Source organism: Onychostruthus taczanowskii, unplaced genomic scaffold (genome assembly GCF_017590055.1).
Source record: "Onychostruthus taczanowskii isolate IOZ18803 unplaced genomic scaffold, ASM1759005v1 scaffold6, whole genome shotgun sequence".
NCBI classification, from domain to species: Eukaryota; Metazoa; Chordata; class Aves; order Passeriformes; family Passeridae; genus Onychostruthus; species Onychostruthus taczanowskii.
In genome coordinates, this window is record NW_024503679.1 from 1605715 (window position 1) to 1623319 (window position 17605).

Below are 17605 nucleotides of genomic sequence, written 5' to 3' on the forward strand. Positions count from 1 at the left end.
TGGGGGGGAGCTGCACCTGCCCTTGGGCCACGGGACCCTCACACTGTCCCCGAGGGCCCTGCCTACCGGCTCCTGACGCCTCTTCTCCCCGGCAGGTCTCTCCTCCACAGCCATCGTTGCCAGCCAGCAAGGCTCCGCTCCCTCCCTCTACCCGCCTCCCCGGAGGTGAGAACGGTAAGGCTCCGCTCCTGCCGCACCTCCACGTGCGCGGCCGGGCTGGGCCGGAGGTGGCCGGGCTGGGCGCTCACGGGATGCCCTCGAGGGTTTAGGGTTTGCCCGTGGCTGTTGGGGCTCTCGGGAGCTGACTTGCCCTTGGGTCGTGGCAGGATGTGACACACCGGGATGCCTGGGATGTACAAGACGTGTGACTGGCTCACATGGAGAAGTGCTGGAGACTCCTTTAGACATCAGTTGAATGGTGTTAATTGTACTGCTTGACGTTCCTGCCGTGATCTGAGGCAGACTCTGTCTTCTCCCCTCGTCGGACACACACTGACTCCCCACCCCACCCCTCTTTGGGGAGTGGGTGAGCTGGTACCTGCGGATATATTTATTCTACTGAGCACCAGCACTTGGGATGGAGGCGACTCACCTGCCTGGTGCATATGAAGAGGAAACAGAAGCACTGAGGTTTCTTGATGAATTTGGGACCCTGCCGTGTCTCTGTGAGCTGCTGCTTCACGATAGGACTGGGGGCAGGCGGGGACTTGGAACATGGGGCCGAGCCTGCCGTGTGGCCACAGTCTCAGGAAAGGAAGGAAGGACTGGCTCACAGAGCCTTGGCGGGTGTCAGGGGGCTGGTATGAGCCAGGCGGGTGGGTGGCAGCCTGGCTGGAAGCAGCTGTGGGGCTCTCCCAGTCCCTCATCTGGTCCTGCACCCCACAGCACCCACAACTCTGCCTGTGGGCAGGAGCCGCCAGCACATGGCCAATGGCCAGAGTGGGGCTGGGGAAGCTCTTGGCCCCAGCAAAGCAGCCTCTGCCCTTGGGGGCTGGGGCTCTGTGGGGCTGGGGGGCAGCAGGGGACAGAGCTGGGGGCTGTGTCTGTCACCCCACAGGCTGCCAGGGCCCCCCAGGCTGTGCACGGTCCAGACCTGCCTGGAGCTCCTGCCTGTGGCTTTTGCTTTGGTTTCGGAGCTGCAGCTCTGCAGATCCCAGCCTTTTCTCTGCCCCACTGTCACGGCGAGTGCCCCCCAAACCCTGGGACAGCACATCCTGCTGTGGGGGGCTGTGGCTCCTCTTTTCATCCACCTTTTGCTTTTAGGGCAGCTTCCCCAGGCCGCAGGCAGGGCGCAGCAAGAAACAAGCACACTTAGGTTCTGCCAGAGGCATGTGGGGCCATGCCGGTCCCCGCTCCAGCCTCGTACCAGGGCTGGGGGCACCAGCTCCTGGAGGAAGATGGTCCCCACTCCTGGCTGCTCCCAGCTCTGAGGACAGGGGCTTTCTGGTCCTCTGCCCCCAGCCCCAGAGCGGCTCACCCCAGGCCGACACTCTACCTCGGCCCCGCAGCGGCCGGGCCGCCCCTGCTGTGTCCCCGCCTCTCCCGCTGCCCGGCCGGGGGCACGGGGGCCATCGGTCTCAGTTGTGTGTGTCCGTGTCGCACCCGGCCCCGAGGGCCGCTGTACGGGGATGCTCTGCCTGCTGGGCTCTGTACATACTGTAAAAAGCAATTGTTTGAAAGCTGTTGTTTTGGGTTTTGTTTTCTTACCCCTTTTCTTCCCCATCCCGCTGTACCCAGTTGGAAAGGCGGTGCTGGCTGCTCTCGGCCCGGTTCAGGTGCTGGCAGCACAGTGGCCCCAGCCTGCTCTTGTTGTCTGACTCATTTTTCTTCCACTCTTTGTTGTGTTTGGAAGGAGACGGGGCCGCGTGGCACGGCACACTCCGCAGGGACAAGGTGGGTTGATGGACCCACCCCGCACCCGTCACAGAGCCACATACAGCCACGGGTCTGGGGACTGGCGGGGTCGGGGTGCTTTGGAGAGCCCCACATCCCACCCGTGGAGGAGTGTCCCGCTGGCTGCTCCTACCTCCAGCCTCGGCCGGCCCGGCACAGCCGGGCTCCCAGCACGGCCGGGGCCCGCAGCGGCTCCAGCGGCGCAGAGGAAGTGCCTGCGGGTGTTGGGGGGTGCCGCAGGCTTGGCTGGCAGTCGGAGGGGCTCGGGGGGCTGCTCCCCACCTTCCCAGTTGGGTCCCAGTTGAGTCTCCCTTTAGGTGTTAAATGAAACAACAGTTTATGCAGAATAGGTTTGAGGTTTGACGTTTTCCGGGTTCTCTGGGCCAGCTGCTGCCCACGGGGCCACCCCCAGCCCCGGTGTCAGACCGTTGGTGTTTATAGCTCGTTTCCATTGGCGTTGCTGTGTTGGGTTTCATTTCAGTCTTCCTGACTCTGCCCTTCTGTAAAGTGTACATTATTACCAAGTTCCTTGTTTTTTTATATATATATATATATAAATATATATATATACAAACTGTACTCTTCTTGCCTTTGTACATTTAGGCAAGGAGGGAGAATAAATCTTTTTAAGAGACAATCACAAACCTGTGAGGGTGGCTTTTTCTTGCTGTTCCCCCAAGTCTGGTCCTTTATCCCTAAAGAGTCTGGCCAGTTATTTTTGGGGGTGGGCGAGGGGTTTTCCCCATACTGGGCATCTGAGAAGGCTCCTGGTGCTCACTGACCCCTGGATCCACCTCTGCCCCAGCACTCATGGCTCTGGTGAGTGCTGCAGCTGAGCTCAGACCTGGTAATTGGAGGCAGAACCCCTCAGGACTGAACCCCTGGGCACCAAGGCCCTGCCCTACACCATGGCATCAGGGTACAGGAGGTGCCGGAGGCACAGGGCAGGGTTTGGCTCCTCCAGCTTTGCCATGGAGGTGATCCATGTGAGAGGCAGCACCCAGGGACATCAGAGGCGCCTTCCAGATTTTCTAGAGGGTGTTTTGGAAGGCATTTTGCAATCTGAGAAATGCACGTTTTCCCTCCTTTACTTGAGGAGGGCAGGAGAGGATTCGAAATTGTCAGAGAAGCCACATGCAGTGGCACAGCCTCCTATCTCCAGCACAACAAAGAGCTCAGATCAGTCTCACTCCAGCTCCTGTGACCAGAACCCTACATGTTCCAGTCAGTTTTACCAATAAGAAGCAAAGTGGTTCCCATCTCATCAGCTGGGATGTGCCAGCCTGGGACACCATGGGGTGGCAGCCAGCCACTGGCACATGCAGGGACACCCAGGAGGCACCTGCCAGTCCCCAGCCAGAGTCAGGGCAGCTCTAGCTATAAGAAGGGATAAAACTGCACCCTTCTCAAGCCAGCAGCAGCACTCAGCAATTTCAGCCAGGGAACACCCATTCCCAAGGGCTCCTCTTTCAGAGGACAGCCTGGTTGATTTTAAACTGGTAGAGGGTCTAATGCCCTGCTGGAGGGAGCAGAGCTCCTTTCCCTCTTGGTTTCATGGAGGTGAAGGAGGTCAAAAGAGACCCAAATTTATGATTATTTATTCACATACACTCATATCCCAGCCCCACTCTCCCTAGCCAAGCACACAAGGTGGATATGGAATGACTCAGGTCCAGCTTCCCAACAGAATCATCCATGAAGAGCAAGAGCACAACAGGAACAATCCCACAGGGAGCCAGGCCAGAAAGAGCCAGCCAGGATACAGGGACAGTGCCACGGGACAGGGACAGGGCTGGGCTGAGCCATGACCCACTGCTGGCACCATGGCCCCTTCCCGAAAAAGGCCCTGGATGCGGAGGATATCCCAACACCTGCCCCCACACAACCCTTTGGATACAGCCATTGGTGGCATCTCAAGCCTTGAGTTTGTCCCTGTGGGAAGGTGAGCAGGAGCAGAGGTGAGGGCTTGGCATTGTTCCAGACACATCCTAGGGTGGATGGGAAAGGCAGGAGCTTTTCTTGGCTCTTTGGACCATCCCAACCATCATGGTGCAGGTCAGAAAACTGCTCCGCCCAAATAAGCAGCCCCAGGTGTGTGAAGTCATCTGAATGCCCCTTTTATTGAATGCTGTGATAGTGTAGTGGGAACATGGAACGGGGTTAAGACTGCATAAAACAAAAGCTGGAAGAGCAAGAAGTTTCAAAAAAAAGGGAAAAAAAAAAAGGTTAGACCAGTTAAACCAACATTGGAGTGGAGATGTATGGGGGTTTAATGTAGTGTTAAAGGATAAACTCGAGTGTCTCCTGCATGTGCCCCACACCAAGCCAGGCTGCTTGTAAGGTCTTGAGTGGGGAGTGAAGGGGTCGTGTCCCAGCTGAGCCCACGCTGGGCAGGCAGGAGGCACCAGTGGGGTTCAGAGGAGTCCCGAAGGTGGTACCGACCCCGGGGCTCCCACACCATGCAGCTGCATGGGAAGAGCTCCTATGCCAGTTCATAAACATCTTCCTTTTCCTAGTGATGATTACATGTGTGATAGATAGTTCTCTAGGCAACATGTTTCAATGAGAGTCAACTCTGGGGATACACAGCCCAATCTAACAATGAGAAATGCGCTTGCAGTCCAACAGAAGCTCTACTTCCCTCTCCTCAGGAAAGGAGGTGGTCCTCTCTCCCCTCCACAGCCTGTTAGGCTCCCACTGGAGTTCCCCTCTGCAGCTATTCTTCATCGGAGGAAGAGCTCTGCTCCAGGGGGTACACCATGAACATCACGTCGGGCCGCGACGGGACAGCGGGATGGCCGGGCCGCACGATCTCGAAGCCCAAGAAGCTGAACGTCTTCAGGAGTGGAGCTACCAAAGAGAAGGAGATCTGTTACCACCAGGAATAATCCTCTTCACCTCTCCCTTGAGCCATCAATATCAAAGTGCGTGGGACACCCTCTGTGAGTGCATCCAGAGCTTCCTGTGCAGAGAAGCACAGCCCTCTCCAGCAGGGGTTTTTGTCTCCTCCTGTGCTCACTGCAGCTGCTCCTAAGTGTCAGGGGATTTTAGCTGTGCAGCTGAACAACTTTGTCCATGCTTCTCCTGCAATGATTCTTCTATCCCCTGTGAGAAACGGTAATCACTGGTTGTCTGCCTGCACCAGCTGCACATCCCTGCTTTCCCATGATGCTGGTGGCCATCCCGTGGGATTTGTCTTGCCCCAGCACCCCTTGAGCACCGAGAGGACAGAGAGCAGCAAAAAGGAATCTGCTGAGGGACAAGGGAGACATTTGCTGTCTCCACAAGGAGGTGCTGGAGCTCAGTGGGAACTCCAGACAGCTCTGCACTGGTCGGGATGGGACCCCAGGAAAGCCACTTATGGTTACCTGTGGGAATTCAGAGTGGGGCCAGCCCACATACAGTTCTGTGGCACCATGCCTGTGTCACTGAAGCAATGGCTGCCCTGTGACCTGTGACACGCACACTGGTGCAGTGTCCCACCCCTATGGCACCCTCAGGCGATCAGGTCCAGGACTGAGTGATCATGCAGATTTTCTCCTGAAGATATTTTCTGGCAGCAGTGAATTTCAGCTGCATAGACAAGGACTCAGGATCTGGACCACTCCAGAACTCCTACAAACAACCCCTGGCATTGGCTGTCCCCTGTCCCCAGCCTCCACAGGGGCCACCTACGCAACCGGTGCTAGTGGTGACATAACAGCCAGGGCTTGATTTGGAAATTATTCCTGGCATGGTAATGAGGGATGATGACATCTTCCTGGGCTCAGCTCAGCTTTACTAAGGCCCTTAATTTTGGAGAAGCCAGGGCAGCTCATGAAGCTGCAGAGTAAAATTAGAATTGGGTTGGAATTACTCGCTAGGATACAGCCTGACTGGTGGGATTTAGAGTGACACGTTCCCAGCCTGGTACATCCCCCAGCCCCCCGGGCTGTAATCCCTCACCAGCACGTCTATCTTTAGACCCTAATGCAGCCCCCACAGCCATAAGCATCTCGAGCCAGGGCCAGGATTACCTGTAAGCCTGGAAAGGACAGAAGTGCCAGGAGATATTTAAAAGCTGATGAATTTCAGGGCACAGGCTCTAAGTGCTTGTTTTCTATCTAATAACTCCTCCCTGGTTTCACCTTCCATGTCACAGCAGCCTGGTGCCAGAGACTTCACTGCTCACTAAAAGGAGAATATTAACTGACACTGGATGAGAAAATCACCCCAAATCATTCAGGAGCAGCATTTTGCACCAGAGTATTTAATGGCAGGGCAGCAAAGCAGATGAATGGAATCCCAGACTGGTTTGGGCTGGAAGGGATCTTAAAGCTCATTGAGCTGCCACAGGCTGGGACAACTTCCACTGGACTAGGTTGCTCCAAGCCCTACCCAGCAGATCTGCTGGAGAAACCACAACACTCCCTCACCCCTACCCTCCACACAAAACTATTCCCGTTGGAATTATGCACATAACAGTCCCTGCACAGGGAGGGTCCCGTGGGTCTTGCCCTGGGATGACCAAGTTCCTTTACAGCTTCAGCAGCACCGTGTGGGATGTCAGGAGTGAACCTGAGCGCGGGCCAGCCCTCACCTCGATCTTCTCTGCTTTTTCTGAAGCAGATGAAGACATAGTTGACTTTCATTTTTTCTTCAGCAAACTCCAGCAGTGCTGACAACCTGCCAAGGAGGGAGAAGACAAAAGGACATCAGCTCTGGGAAGTCCTGTCCTGAGGAAGCCTCTGAGCATTATCGAATTATCAACGGTTTGGATGATTTCAGACACAAAGGTTGTTTACAGCGCCCTTCCAGCGAACAATGGGTGCTGAAACAATGGGCTTCCTGCCCTGCAGATTCAAGAGCTGTCTTTGCTCCGAGTCAGGATAAGTTCCTGTCCTCACAGCCACAAACACCCTCCCCACCCGTGGTGCTTTGGGACTGAAGCCTTCGTAGTCAGGAAGCGGAATATCACAGCTGCTCCCAGGCCAGGCTGCATTCCCTGGCAATGCACGTGGGGGCTCTGGGAGTTCTGTGCTTTTTGGGAAGGAAAACCGCCCAGAACCGAGCTCATGGCAGGCAGAAAAGGAGAACAAACCATCCCCAGAGAACATGTGCACAGGCAAAGCCATTTCCTGAGCTGGATGGCACAGCTGCTGCCCCCTGAATCCTTGCTTCCTGCCTTTCCAGCTGGATTATTTCTGCCACCTCCTGATGGAAGCAGGGCTGCAGTAACCCCTCTGTGAGCCTCCAGGGTGGCACACCGATCAACTGCTGTCACTTACAACCACTGGCGCTGCCAGAGCGGTGACAAACAGGCCTTCACTCCACATCTCAGTAACCAGCTGTCAGAGCAGCACAGGAGATTAAATTTGCAAGGGTTCTGTTAATATGTTAATGAACTACTTTAATTATGGCTTCTGGCCTCTCCTCGGCTGTTTCACCCAGCTAAAAATAACCTGACAAAATTGCACTTTAAGTCACAATGACACTGGCAAATAAATCCCCTCCCAGAAGGACCCATTCCAGGGAGAGCCCAGAGATTTACGGGCCAACTGGAGAAACTACACAAACATTTATCTGGACTCGGAGTCAAATGAGACACGTGTGAGACAGCAACAGCACTGCCACTTCCTGGAGGTGCCCAGTGATGGGTTTTTCCTTAATTAGCTCGTGTCACTGAGGGATGAAGCCTGCTTGAAGATTTAGGAGGAGCTGATTGCTCCGCAAAGGAATCCAGCAAAGCCACATCTACACTGCAGCAGAGACCTCTGGCATAGCACTTGGCAGGAAGGAGCTGCTCTGGAAGCTGCATTTACACAAACTTCCCATAGCAGAGCTGTCTGGACAAAACATGACCGGATTCTGCCAAGAGAAAAATCAGAGCTCCTGGCAGAACCCGGCACCAGCGCGGCAGCGCTCCAAGAGCAGATCCACCTACTGAGGAGGAGAGCATCAATAGGATGGAGGGGTTTTTAGTTCCCTGAAAGAGAGGAAAATCTGCCAGGATAGGCTTGCCAAGTGGCCAGCAGAAAAATAAAATTAAAAAATAATAAAATATCAGAGACAATCTTGTTGGCTTTCTGTACCAAAGTAGACGAAGATTCACTCTGCTCATTTATTGCTTGTTTTTCATTAGTGTTGGGACTCATAAAATGGTAACTCATCTGGAATATCACTGGTGAAAAATATTCCTGTGGGGGACTGCACAGACCAGGGAGCAGAATGTGCACAAACCACAATCAGAGCTGCTACTGCACAGCCCATTTTCCCCACACACAGCATGGAATCCCAGGTTGGCTTGGTTTGGAAGGAACCTTAAAACTCATCTCATTCCAACTCCTGCCATGGGCAGGGACACTTTCCACTACACCATGTTGCTTCAAGCCCCATTCAGTCTGGCTTGGAACACTTCCAGGGATGAGGTGTCCATCCACAATCACTTATGTAACCCAAGTCCTGCCCTCCAGGAGCCACGGCTGCACCTCGGGATCCAGAACTTACCCTTCTTTGCTGCCATCAGCTAATAATCCATCAGGGATTTCCACAAAGAGGCTCTGGTTTGAGAGCACTGCATCCCAGGAGGAGGTCTTCACCTCTGTGACCTTGTACTGGAAGTGGACAATATGAGGCTTCCCTTCATGCACTGGGACATCTTGGCTAACAGTGATCTTCTCATCCTGGGAAAATGAAAAATGTGAAGTTCCTGAACAGGCAGAGGACAACTGGAGAAAGCAAATGCAAAGGAATGGTCTTAGGGTTTTACTGAGAAGAGGATTATGCTTTTCCCTTCTCCTTTTACTGGCTCAGGGACACATCACACAGTTCTCAGTCCTCAGAGTGATTTCTACCCATGTTTTCCTGTTAAGGGAATGTAGTTTTACATATTGACATAATATATAAATATGTATTTCTGAGCAGAAGATTCCATTCCCTCACTGCAGGCTCCAGCCACATCTGGTGGTGCTTCATGAACTGCCCTTCCAAGAACACAACTGGACCCAATACCCAACACAGAACTTCTGCTACCACAGCCCAGCCAGGTTTGGTGCCTCCCCCATCCCCAACACAGCCTTTCTGTTCCAAGAGTGACCACAAATTGCTTTCCCAGATTTTATGGTTTGCCTCCTGGTGTAAGGGAGGAAAACACAGAGCATAGGGAAATTCCAGAGCAGATCTGAAGCTTGTGAGGAGGTTTTCTCCAGAGACCACAAACACACATGTCCTTCCCCAGTCCTGCCCCATGAGGATGCCAAGCATGCAGATTACTTGGGATCAGCTCAGCAGTTCCTAGAAAACAATTCAGTGGTTAAAGCCCCGTTCCTTCAGACAATTCCTGCAGGCACTTGGCTTGCCCAGTAATGGTTTCCATGTTTCAGTACAAAGACCCCCAACAAAAGAAGCAGAGCCCCAAGTTAATGCTGTTACTGCAGTGGAGCTGAACTGTCCCCTGTGCTTGGTGACAGCTTGTGTGTCCCTGTCCCTCACAGGCACCCGGGCAGCTTTGAAGGGCAGAAGCAAAGCAGATACCCACAGTCATGAGAGCATCTGGAGAGCCATGCTCAGCAGGTGGGTGGGCAGTGGCTCACTCCTCTGGGTCACTGGGTGAGCACTGTCCAGCCTCCGGATATTTAATTTTAACAGGGTGATTAATTCAGCAGCTCCTTACAAGCCCTTACAGGCTCCTCAAGCCACTGTCCCAGTGCTTTAATCCCTATTACCTCCTGTCTTAAAATAGATGCCCCTTGGTTTGACTGCTGTATGACAGAGAAGCCTCTGAGGACATTCACACTGGTGACAAAGTAATACCATGTGCAAATTGGGAGCTGCTTGGCCTCTGAAAGCCGAGCAGAGGAAGTTGCCTTTCATTGAAAGCTCACAAAGCTGAGCTGAAAAACAAGTTTACACTTCACCAGAATAAATATCCTGTAGGAAACAAGTTTATTCATTGAGTTTGAAGGAAGTCTGAGTGGCTGAGTGCACCAAGAAATGCACTGAGAGCTGTTCCAGTCAGGTCAAGCTGTGGCTGTGATGGAGCCAGCAGAGAGAGGCAGGGCTGAATACAGAGGTTCTTAAAAAAAACAAATCCAAGGGGCTTATGTGTATATCCTCCAGCAGTGACTTCACAGGACCCTTTGCAGCTGTTGTTTCAGTGCAGAAAGTGTTTCTGTTCCAGAAAACATCCTTCTCTCCAGAAAAGCTCACAGATCATGCTTTTCCCATGCCCACAAAACTAAAACAGGGTGAGGAAGGTAAGGAAAGCAGGCTGGGATTGACACATGGGAGGTGTGCCTTTGAGTGGGAAGACTGGCACTGCCATAGGAAAGGAAAAGCATTCTGAGCCATTGGGTTCAGAACTTCCCTTGTCACCAGCAGTTATGTCCAGTGCTCTAAACCCAGTGAGATTGTTCCACTGAAGCCCCCTGTGACAGCCCAGGAGCCAGAGGAGCACGACCACAGGGATTAGCAGAACCAGTTCCCCCGGTTCAGTGGGAATTACGTTTACACAGCCTGGCTGGGAGAGCTGACACTTTATTTCTAGGCATCCAAACAGATGCTGGGGAAGAGAAAGGCTCTGTGGGCTGCTCCTGTGATGCAGCAACAGCAGCCCAAAATTCTTTGGAAGCTGCTCAAAGCAAAATCCTGTTTATACAACAAGCGCTTGGTTTTAGTTCACCCTGGAAAAATCCCCACACAAAATCCCCATGCCATGTTCCTGTGGACAAAACCCCCTGCCACCAGACTGGATTTTACCCAGCTACCTAAACCCTGGCTCCCCAGCCCTCCAGCTCCATTTCAGCAATGCACAGCTGCAAGGACCAACTTCCACTTGGTTCCAATTCACCGAGCACAAGACTTCCCAGCCCTGCTCTGCTCCTCAGATGTCCCAGGAAGGACGGGGGGAGGCCCTGGTGTGCTAGCAGGGTCAGAAGGAAGGATGCTGCAACCCACCCTGGCCAAGTGGCTGCAGAAAGCTGTGGAAGCACCCGCTGCTGCCATGTGCTACACCCGCAGCTTCCTGCCAGCTCTGCCAGCCAGGGCACATCTCAGCTCTGCAGCACCCACACTGGTCACTGTGGCATTCCCAGCTCCAGCAAAGCCCCCTGGATGGAGGGCTGAGCTTAAAGTCTCTTAACACTGGGGGGAGGCCCTGGTGTGCTGGCAGGGTCAGAAGGATGCTGCAACCCACCCTGGCCAAGTGGCTGCAGAAAGCTGTGGAAGCACCCGCTGCTGCCATGTGCTACACCCGCAGCTTCCTGCCAGCTCTGCCAGCCAGGGCACATCTCAGCTCTGCAGCACCCACACTGGTCACTGTGGCATTCCCAGCTCCAGCAAAGCCCCCTGGATGGAGGGCTGAGCTTAAAGTCTCTTAACACAAAAATTCCAACACTTACAGGGAGCCCCAGTTTATGGCAGTGGTCTCTGAGTGCTGCATGCACCAGCAGAGGCAGGTGTGTTCAGAAAGGTCATCCCTTGGAGTGGAACAGCTGATACAGCTGGAAAAAGGACTTAAACTTTCAGATCCAGATGCCTTCCCAGGTCATGCTGGTGGCTGCTGGCTGGAAAGCTCAGCTGCTGTACCTACAGTACTGCCAGGCCACTGAGGGGGCAGACAGAACCCTGTCACCACTCCAAGGTCTGACACACCTCAAATCCTGGGGTCACTTCTGTGCCCCTCATTCCAGGACAGACAATGAGGGGCTGGAGCACAAATCTGATGAGGAGCAGCTGGGGGGACAGCCTGGAGAAAAGGAGGTTCATGGGGGACCTTCTTGCTCTCTACAAACTCCTTGACAGGAGGGTGCAGCCAGGTGGGAGCCATGCTCTGCTCCCAGGGAACAAGGGATGGGATGAGAGGAAATCACCTCAACGATTTCCAGGCCAGAGCAGGTTGGGTATTCAGGAAAATGTTTTCATCAAAAGGACTGTCCAGCCCTGGCAGAGGCTGCCCAGAGAAGTGGAGTCACCATCACTGGAGGGGTTTAAAAGCCCTGTGGATTTGGCCCTTGGGGACATGGATTAGTGGTGAACATGGGCAGTGCTGGTGGATCAGCTGGACTCAATGACCTTAGAGGGTTTTTCCAGCCAAACTATTCCATGATTCTTTGTTACAAAAGGGGCTGATTTTCTGACAGATTCTGTTAGTTTTGTCAAGCAATAAATCCAGGAGGAATTCCATCCATATTTCTAGGATGCTGCTATCTGGGTGATATCCCCGCTGCCTACACACCACTGCCAAAATCTGTGCAAGTTCAGGGCAGTACTGGAATCAAACACTCCAAAGTCTCCAAATCATGATTCTTTCCACCTTCCTCCTCCACGCTGAGCCCATTTTCTGCCTCTGGGCCTTGCCTGGTGCACACACAAGGCCTGGCAAAGCTGGCTGGCAGGAATTCAGGCTACAGGGTCTCATTTCCACCCAGAGGGGATTCATTACTTGTCCTCAGCCCTCTAGAAGCTATTTTTGTATCTTTCTTCTGTGTCAGGAAGCCCACTGTGCTGCTTCTCTGGAGTTTGTATCCCCCAAACATCTGTGACATTCACCTCAAGCATTAAACTGATGGGACATTGTCACTGGAGGCTCGGCTCATAGGTTGGCATTTTGCAAGGGAAGCAGGTGAGCAAAGTGCTGAAAACTCACCAGAGGAAACTCTGAAAGCAACCACGAGGTCTGTGATTTCTCAGGAACTCCAAGAGGAGACTTGGGAGCTGTGGCCTGAAAGGGTCTGTATCTTTTCATCAGGTGACGTCTGTGGGCCGCCCACGGGTTCATTAAAAATCAGGTCTAACACCTATGACAACACCCCTGGCTCAACAGCCAAATTTGCAAGGTCAGCATAAATTCAGTCTGCCTCATCTAAAAGGAAAAGCAGCCCTTGTCCCAGAAAGGAGACAGATCTGAGCCAAGTCACACAAATTATTCTACAGGAAGGAGCAGCCAGGTCTCCTCATTAGAAAGGAAAGGTCCCATGGAAAGAAGAGGAACACAAAATGAGACAGCTGCAAGCCTGCAGACACAAACCCTTGCTGATCTTGCCCCTGCCTGTGCTCATGTTCTAGAAACAGCCCTGTCTGGGAGCTGCTCTCCCAGTTGCACCTCAGTTTAGGCAGCTCCCAGGCCCTGACAGCTTCACCTTCCAGACCAGGGTGCAGGAAGGAGCTTATCAACCCCTCCCTTGCTGCGTTTCACCTTTCTGCTTCTCGCTTCCTTTCTCTGCCAGCCATTTCAGAAGCCCTTTCACATTTTGATAATGCAGGCTCCACGTACAATAGCTGCAGCAGGCCCCTGGGGACAGGCTAGTGAATGATCTGCTGCACAATGGTCTCTCATTTCTTAATAAACAGGTGATATTTAAGCAGCAGAGACCTGTCTGCAGCTCAGTCCCTGAAAAATTACCTGTTCTCCCACTTATTATCGCAGAGTTCTTTGCATTTATTCCCATCAGACTGTGAAAGGAACTGAGCACAGCTGTAACACAGGTACTGGTCAAGGTTTAGATGTTAAATGTGTCTCACCTTATATATCAGAGCTGAAAGAGAAGGATCCCTGCCACCCCCTCGCCCACCGGGGATCTTCGACAGTGGGTGAGGGGCATCAGGAGCACCACAGAGGCCCTGGAACGATGTGCCTGCAGCACTGCAGCTGGGGACAGTTACTCAAAGGTAAAATACTACTGCAAGAAAAAGAGAGAGAACACCGTGTTACATTAGCAGGGATCACGTTTGGGAGGCTCCAGCTTCTCAAACCCACAAATCATTTGTATCCTTGCTCCTCCACAGCACCCAGAGGTCAACACAGAAACCACCCACTGCCCCAGTGGCACCAGAACCCGGCGTATTTTGTTGGGAATGGAGGAGGGGCTAGAGCCAGAGAGTGCTGAGCAACCTCATGCTAATAAGGGAGGCCTGGAAGGCTGCCAGGAGCAGATGGCTGGGAACACATGACCAGATGAGCACACATTTTCTAGAGGCAAATATCTACAAATAGATCAACAGGGCCCAGGAGGAGAAGGTTTAAGTTTCACATTTTCAAACCCAGGAGAAGTGAAAAGGTTGGTTCTTCAATATGCTCCACAACATCCATGGCAGTATTTTCACAAGCACATGAAGCGCCATGCAAGCATCCTCCACCCCAATCCTAAAAATTACATGTTCATCCCACAGAGCTACTTTGAACAGCAAGAAAACACATTGCCCTTGCAGTTTCCGAGTTTGTTTGGAAGTCCTACACACGGTCCTCCAGAATCGCTTTGGACACAGGCTTTAATACCTGCTCTGGCTTTTAGGAACCTCATCAAAGCAAATTATTTTACTTCTGGAGCCTTGGTTCCTCTCTCAGCACCACAAGAGCTCTGTGCTGAGGCCCAGCAATGTTCCTCTAGCACAGGCTGCAAAAGCTATGCAGGGAAAACAGTCCTTCTCCAGTGCTCCCAGTCTGAAACACACCGGCACAAAGCTGTGGAAGCACCACCAAAACAACACAGTGAGGGGGAGTTTCATGAGCACAGAGCTACTTTGAACAGCAAGAAAACACACTGCCCTTGCAGTTTCCGAGTTTGTTTGGAAGTCCTACACACGGTCCTCCAGAATCGCTTTGGACACAGGCTTTAATACCTGCTCTGGCTTTTAGGAAGCTCAAAGCAAATTATTTTACTTCTGGAGCCTTGGTTCCTCTCTCAGCACCACAAGAGCTCTGTGCTGAGGCCCAGCAATGTTCCTCTAGCACAGGCTGCAAAAGCTATGCAGGGAAAACAGTCCTTCTCCAGTGCTCCCAGTCTGAAACACACCGGCACAAAGCTGTGGAAGCACCACCAAAACAACACAGTGAGGGGGAGTTTCATGAGCACAGAGCGAGGAATGAGGCTGAAGTGGATAAATTCTGCAGCTGTTCTGACAGCCACTGTCTGCCCTGAAACTTCTCACTTGAAGTGGTTCCCAATGCAGTGTTTTTCCACTCTAATCCCTGTCCACGAGGCAGACAGGCTTAAGTATCCAAACACCAAGTACAGAGCTGCGCTGCCAGAACCATCTCAGATGCCTAGGAACAGGGAATCGGACTGGGCTGGGCTGGGAGGGACCTTAAAGCCCCATCCAGAGCCCCTGCCATAGGCAGGGACACCTTCCACCACACCAGGCTGCTCCAAGCCCCATCCAACCCAGCCTTGTAACCTGCCTGTGCCAGTTGCAAACAAACTACTACAAGCTGGTATTTCTGAGTGCCAGAAACATAACTCACAAATGCACAAGGCAGAATTCACCACAGATCCCTGCTTACCACCTACCACCAAAACCATCTTTCTACAGGAAACACCAATATTCTTCCTCCACATATTCCCTCCCCCAGGTTTGCTAGACAGGGCACCAGAGCAGCATTCCCATGTCCTAGAGCAGGCACCTCTTGGAGAAAAGGCAGTTTAAATACACCAGGAGATGTCTGGGGGCAAAGCAGGGCGTTCTGTGCTCCCTGGTGTGCCTGGGGCTATCAATGGGCCAGTGTGTGTTCAGTAGTAGAGGATGTCGAGAGGATGACAAAGCACTTTGTGCCGTCCCCACCCCCGAAAGCTGTTGGCAGCTTTGTTATTCCCTTCCCTCCTCCCTCTACCCTCCAGCCAACAATGTACTATTGATAGCTCTTTCCAACTTGCGGCCAAGGCATCGAGAAACTGGATAATGAAGTGGAGTTGTGGGAAAAAAAAAAAAATTAAAACAGAGAGGCAGCCAAAGACACTTCCCGGTTTCACTTCCTCTGGCACATGCAGAAGTCAAAACACCAGCCCCCCTCAGCTGCCTGCACATCCCTGGCCCAAATCTGCACACCTCCACTATCCTCCCCCCAAAACCAGGGTCCCTGCACACCACCACTACCCCCACTAAGGACTGGGGTTCTGAAAGCAGCACCCTCAGGGAAGAGAGTGTGTGTGGGACACACATAAAAAGGGCTTTTGCTTTCTCCAGCTGTGCTTTAGCTCCCTGGGAAGAAATTCATGCAAACACCCAGCAACATCTGATCCCTTCATCCATCCTTGTGCAAACGGCAGCCCTCCCTCAGGTCTGTTTGTAGCTTAAAAGTTAGGCTTGTGCTCCCTTCTGACGTCTGTCCTCCTCGGAGAAGCTGCTTTCCTGCAGCTTGGTTGAAATTAAGATGCATTTAGATCACCAAGGCCTTTCCGTGGAGAAACTCCTCAGTACAAGCTGCTCATTGGTGCCCTGCCCGAAAGGGGAGCTGGAAGCCGATGTTAAGCTCTCATCCCGCGGGTGTAATTTTAACTCACTAAGCTCCCAGCGATCCCAACCCCGTGCCCTGTCCCTGGGAAGTGCAAAGGGCAGCTCAACAACTTCAGAGCCCTATCATCGCAGCTCCTAGGCAGCCCTGGCACACAGAGCCAGGCTGAGAGCACCACCAGCACATCAGGGGCTGAAATCCACACATTTCCTTGTGCTTTGGGGGTTTTATTTGTTTTAAACACTTAGAGCAGATGGAAGGATCCACAGAGCTCTCCTGACGTTGGAGAAGTGACTGTTTTGTTTGTTTTCCTTTCTGCCCCTTCCCAAAACAGGCTCTGGAGCTGAATAGCTCCCAAAACAGCTCTGCAGCTGCACCTGAATAATAATAATAATAATAATAATAACAACAGTAATAGTAAAAATTGTTATTACTACTGTTATTATTGCTGGACACATATCCAGGAGCCCGATTTGAGGGGTAAATTGTAAATAACCATCTGATGAACACAGCACAGCTCAAGCATCTCCCACACAGGCAGCGGGCAAGAGCCGAGGCTGCTCCACACGCATCCTCTGGGCTCTTATCGGCGACAGAGCCGCAGGAAATGACACTCTGGGGACTCCAAACAAGGAACAGACACACCAGATAAATCGGTCAGCTGAGAAAAACACACAGATCCTGCAAGTTCGTGCCTGCTGACACCCTACCTGCCTGGAAGTGTCACCTTCCTGCAGGCAGAGAGGTGCGGGGGGCGCGGGGAGGGAGCGCTCGGAGCCCGCCGCGGCCGGGGCTGCTCAGCGAGAGGGGCTCAGGCCCTGGCGAGCCCCGACCCACCCCCGGGGGGGGTCCTGCAGGGGGAGGCATCGCCTCGATGGGGATTTTAAACGGGGAAAGGCGGAGCGGCCTCCCCACGTCCCGCGGCCTCCCCGCCGCCTCAGCGCCCGCCCGCGCCCCAGGCCCGCCCGCCGCCGCCGCGCTGAGGAGCGAGGGAGGGCGGGGAACGCGCTGCACACCTGTCCTGGGTGTTTATCATCGTGCGCTCGCCCCGGTGCGGCTGCGGTCGCTGTCGGCGCTGCTGGCGCTGGTGCCCGGCTGTCCCCGGCTGTGTCCCCTGCTCCGCTCCTCTCCGCTCGGCGCCGCGCTCCGACTGACCCCGCGGGCCCGCGCGCCGACACGCCCCCCGCGCCGCGCGCCCCCGGACGGCTCCGCCTGCGTTGGCCCCGCCCCCGGCCCCGCCCCCGGCCCCGCCCCGCGGCGCGCTAGCTGCCTGGGAACCTGCCGCCCAAAACAAAGGCGCGCGCCCGGCCGCGCCCCCGCCTCGTACCGCCCCGCGTCCGTGACGTCACCGAGCCGCGCGGGCGCGCGCGCGTGCTGCGTCCCTGGAGGGGCTGACGGGAGCGCGCCTGGGAGCCCCGGCTCTCCTCAGGGGCCAGGCTCTGCCCTCCGGCTCCCGCTCATCCACGGGGTCCCGGCTCTGCCCTCCGGCTCCCGCTCATCCCCACG

At 53.9% G+C, this 17605-nt stretch overlaps 2 protein-coding genes across 5 annotated transcripts in view; one reads left to right on the forward strand and one right to left on the reverse strand.

The window, feature by feature from the left end:
- Nucleotides 1–1679, forward strand: part of ZNF609 (zinc finger protein 609) — a 64802-nt gene extending 63123 nt beyond the window's left edge. For 2 of the 4 annotated variants that reach the window (XM_041418330.1, XM_041418334.1), the window contains exons 9-10: nucleotides 96–165; nucleotides 327–1679. In XM_041418330.1, the coding sequence (XP_041274264.1) occupies nucleotides 96–165; nucleotides 327–333 (77 nt within the window). In that variant the 3' untranslated portion in view covers nucleotides 334–1679. Of the gene's footprint in view, nucleotides 1–95 lie in introns of all 4 variants that reach the window. The other 2 variants (XM_041418333.1, XM_041418331.1) reach the window with 2 other exon arrangements.
- A 2315-nt stretch (nucleotides 1680–3994) lies between these two features.
- Nucleotides 3995–17276, reverse strand: OAZ2 (ornithine decarboxylase antizyme 2). The gene is given in 6 exon segments (XM_041418829.1): nucleotides 3995–4743; nucleotides 6473–6558; nucleotides 8380–8555; nucleotides 13393–13473; nucleotides 13475–13550; nucleotides 17116–17276. Coding segments are annotated over 6 exon segments (573 nt in total). The 5' UTR covers nucleotides 17136–17276; the 3' UTR covers nucleotides 3995–4609.
- Between the last annotated feature and the right edge of the window lie 329 nt (nucleotides 17277–17605).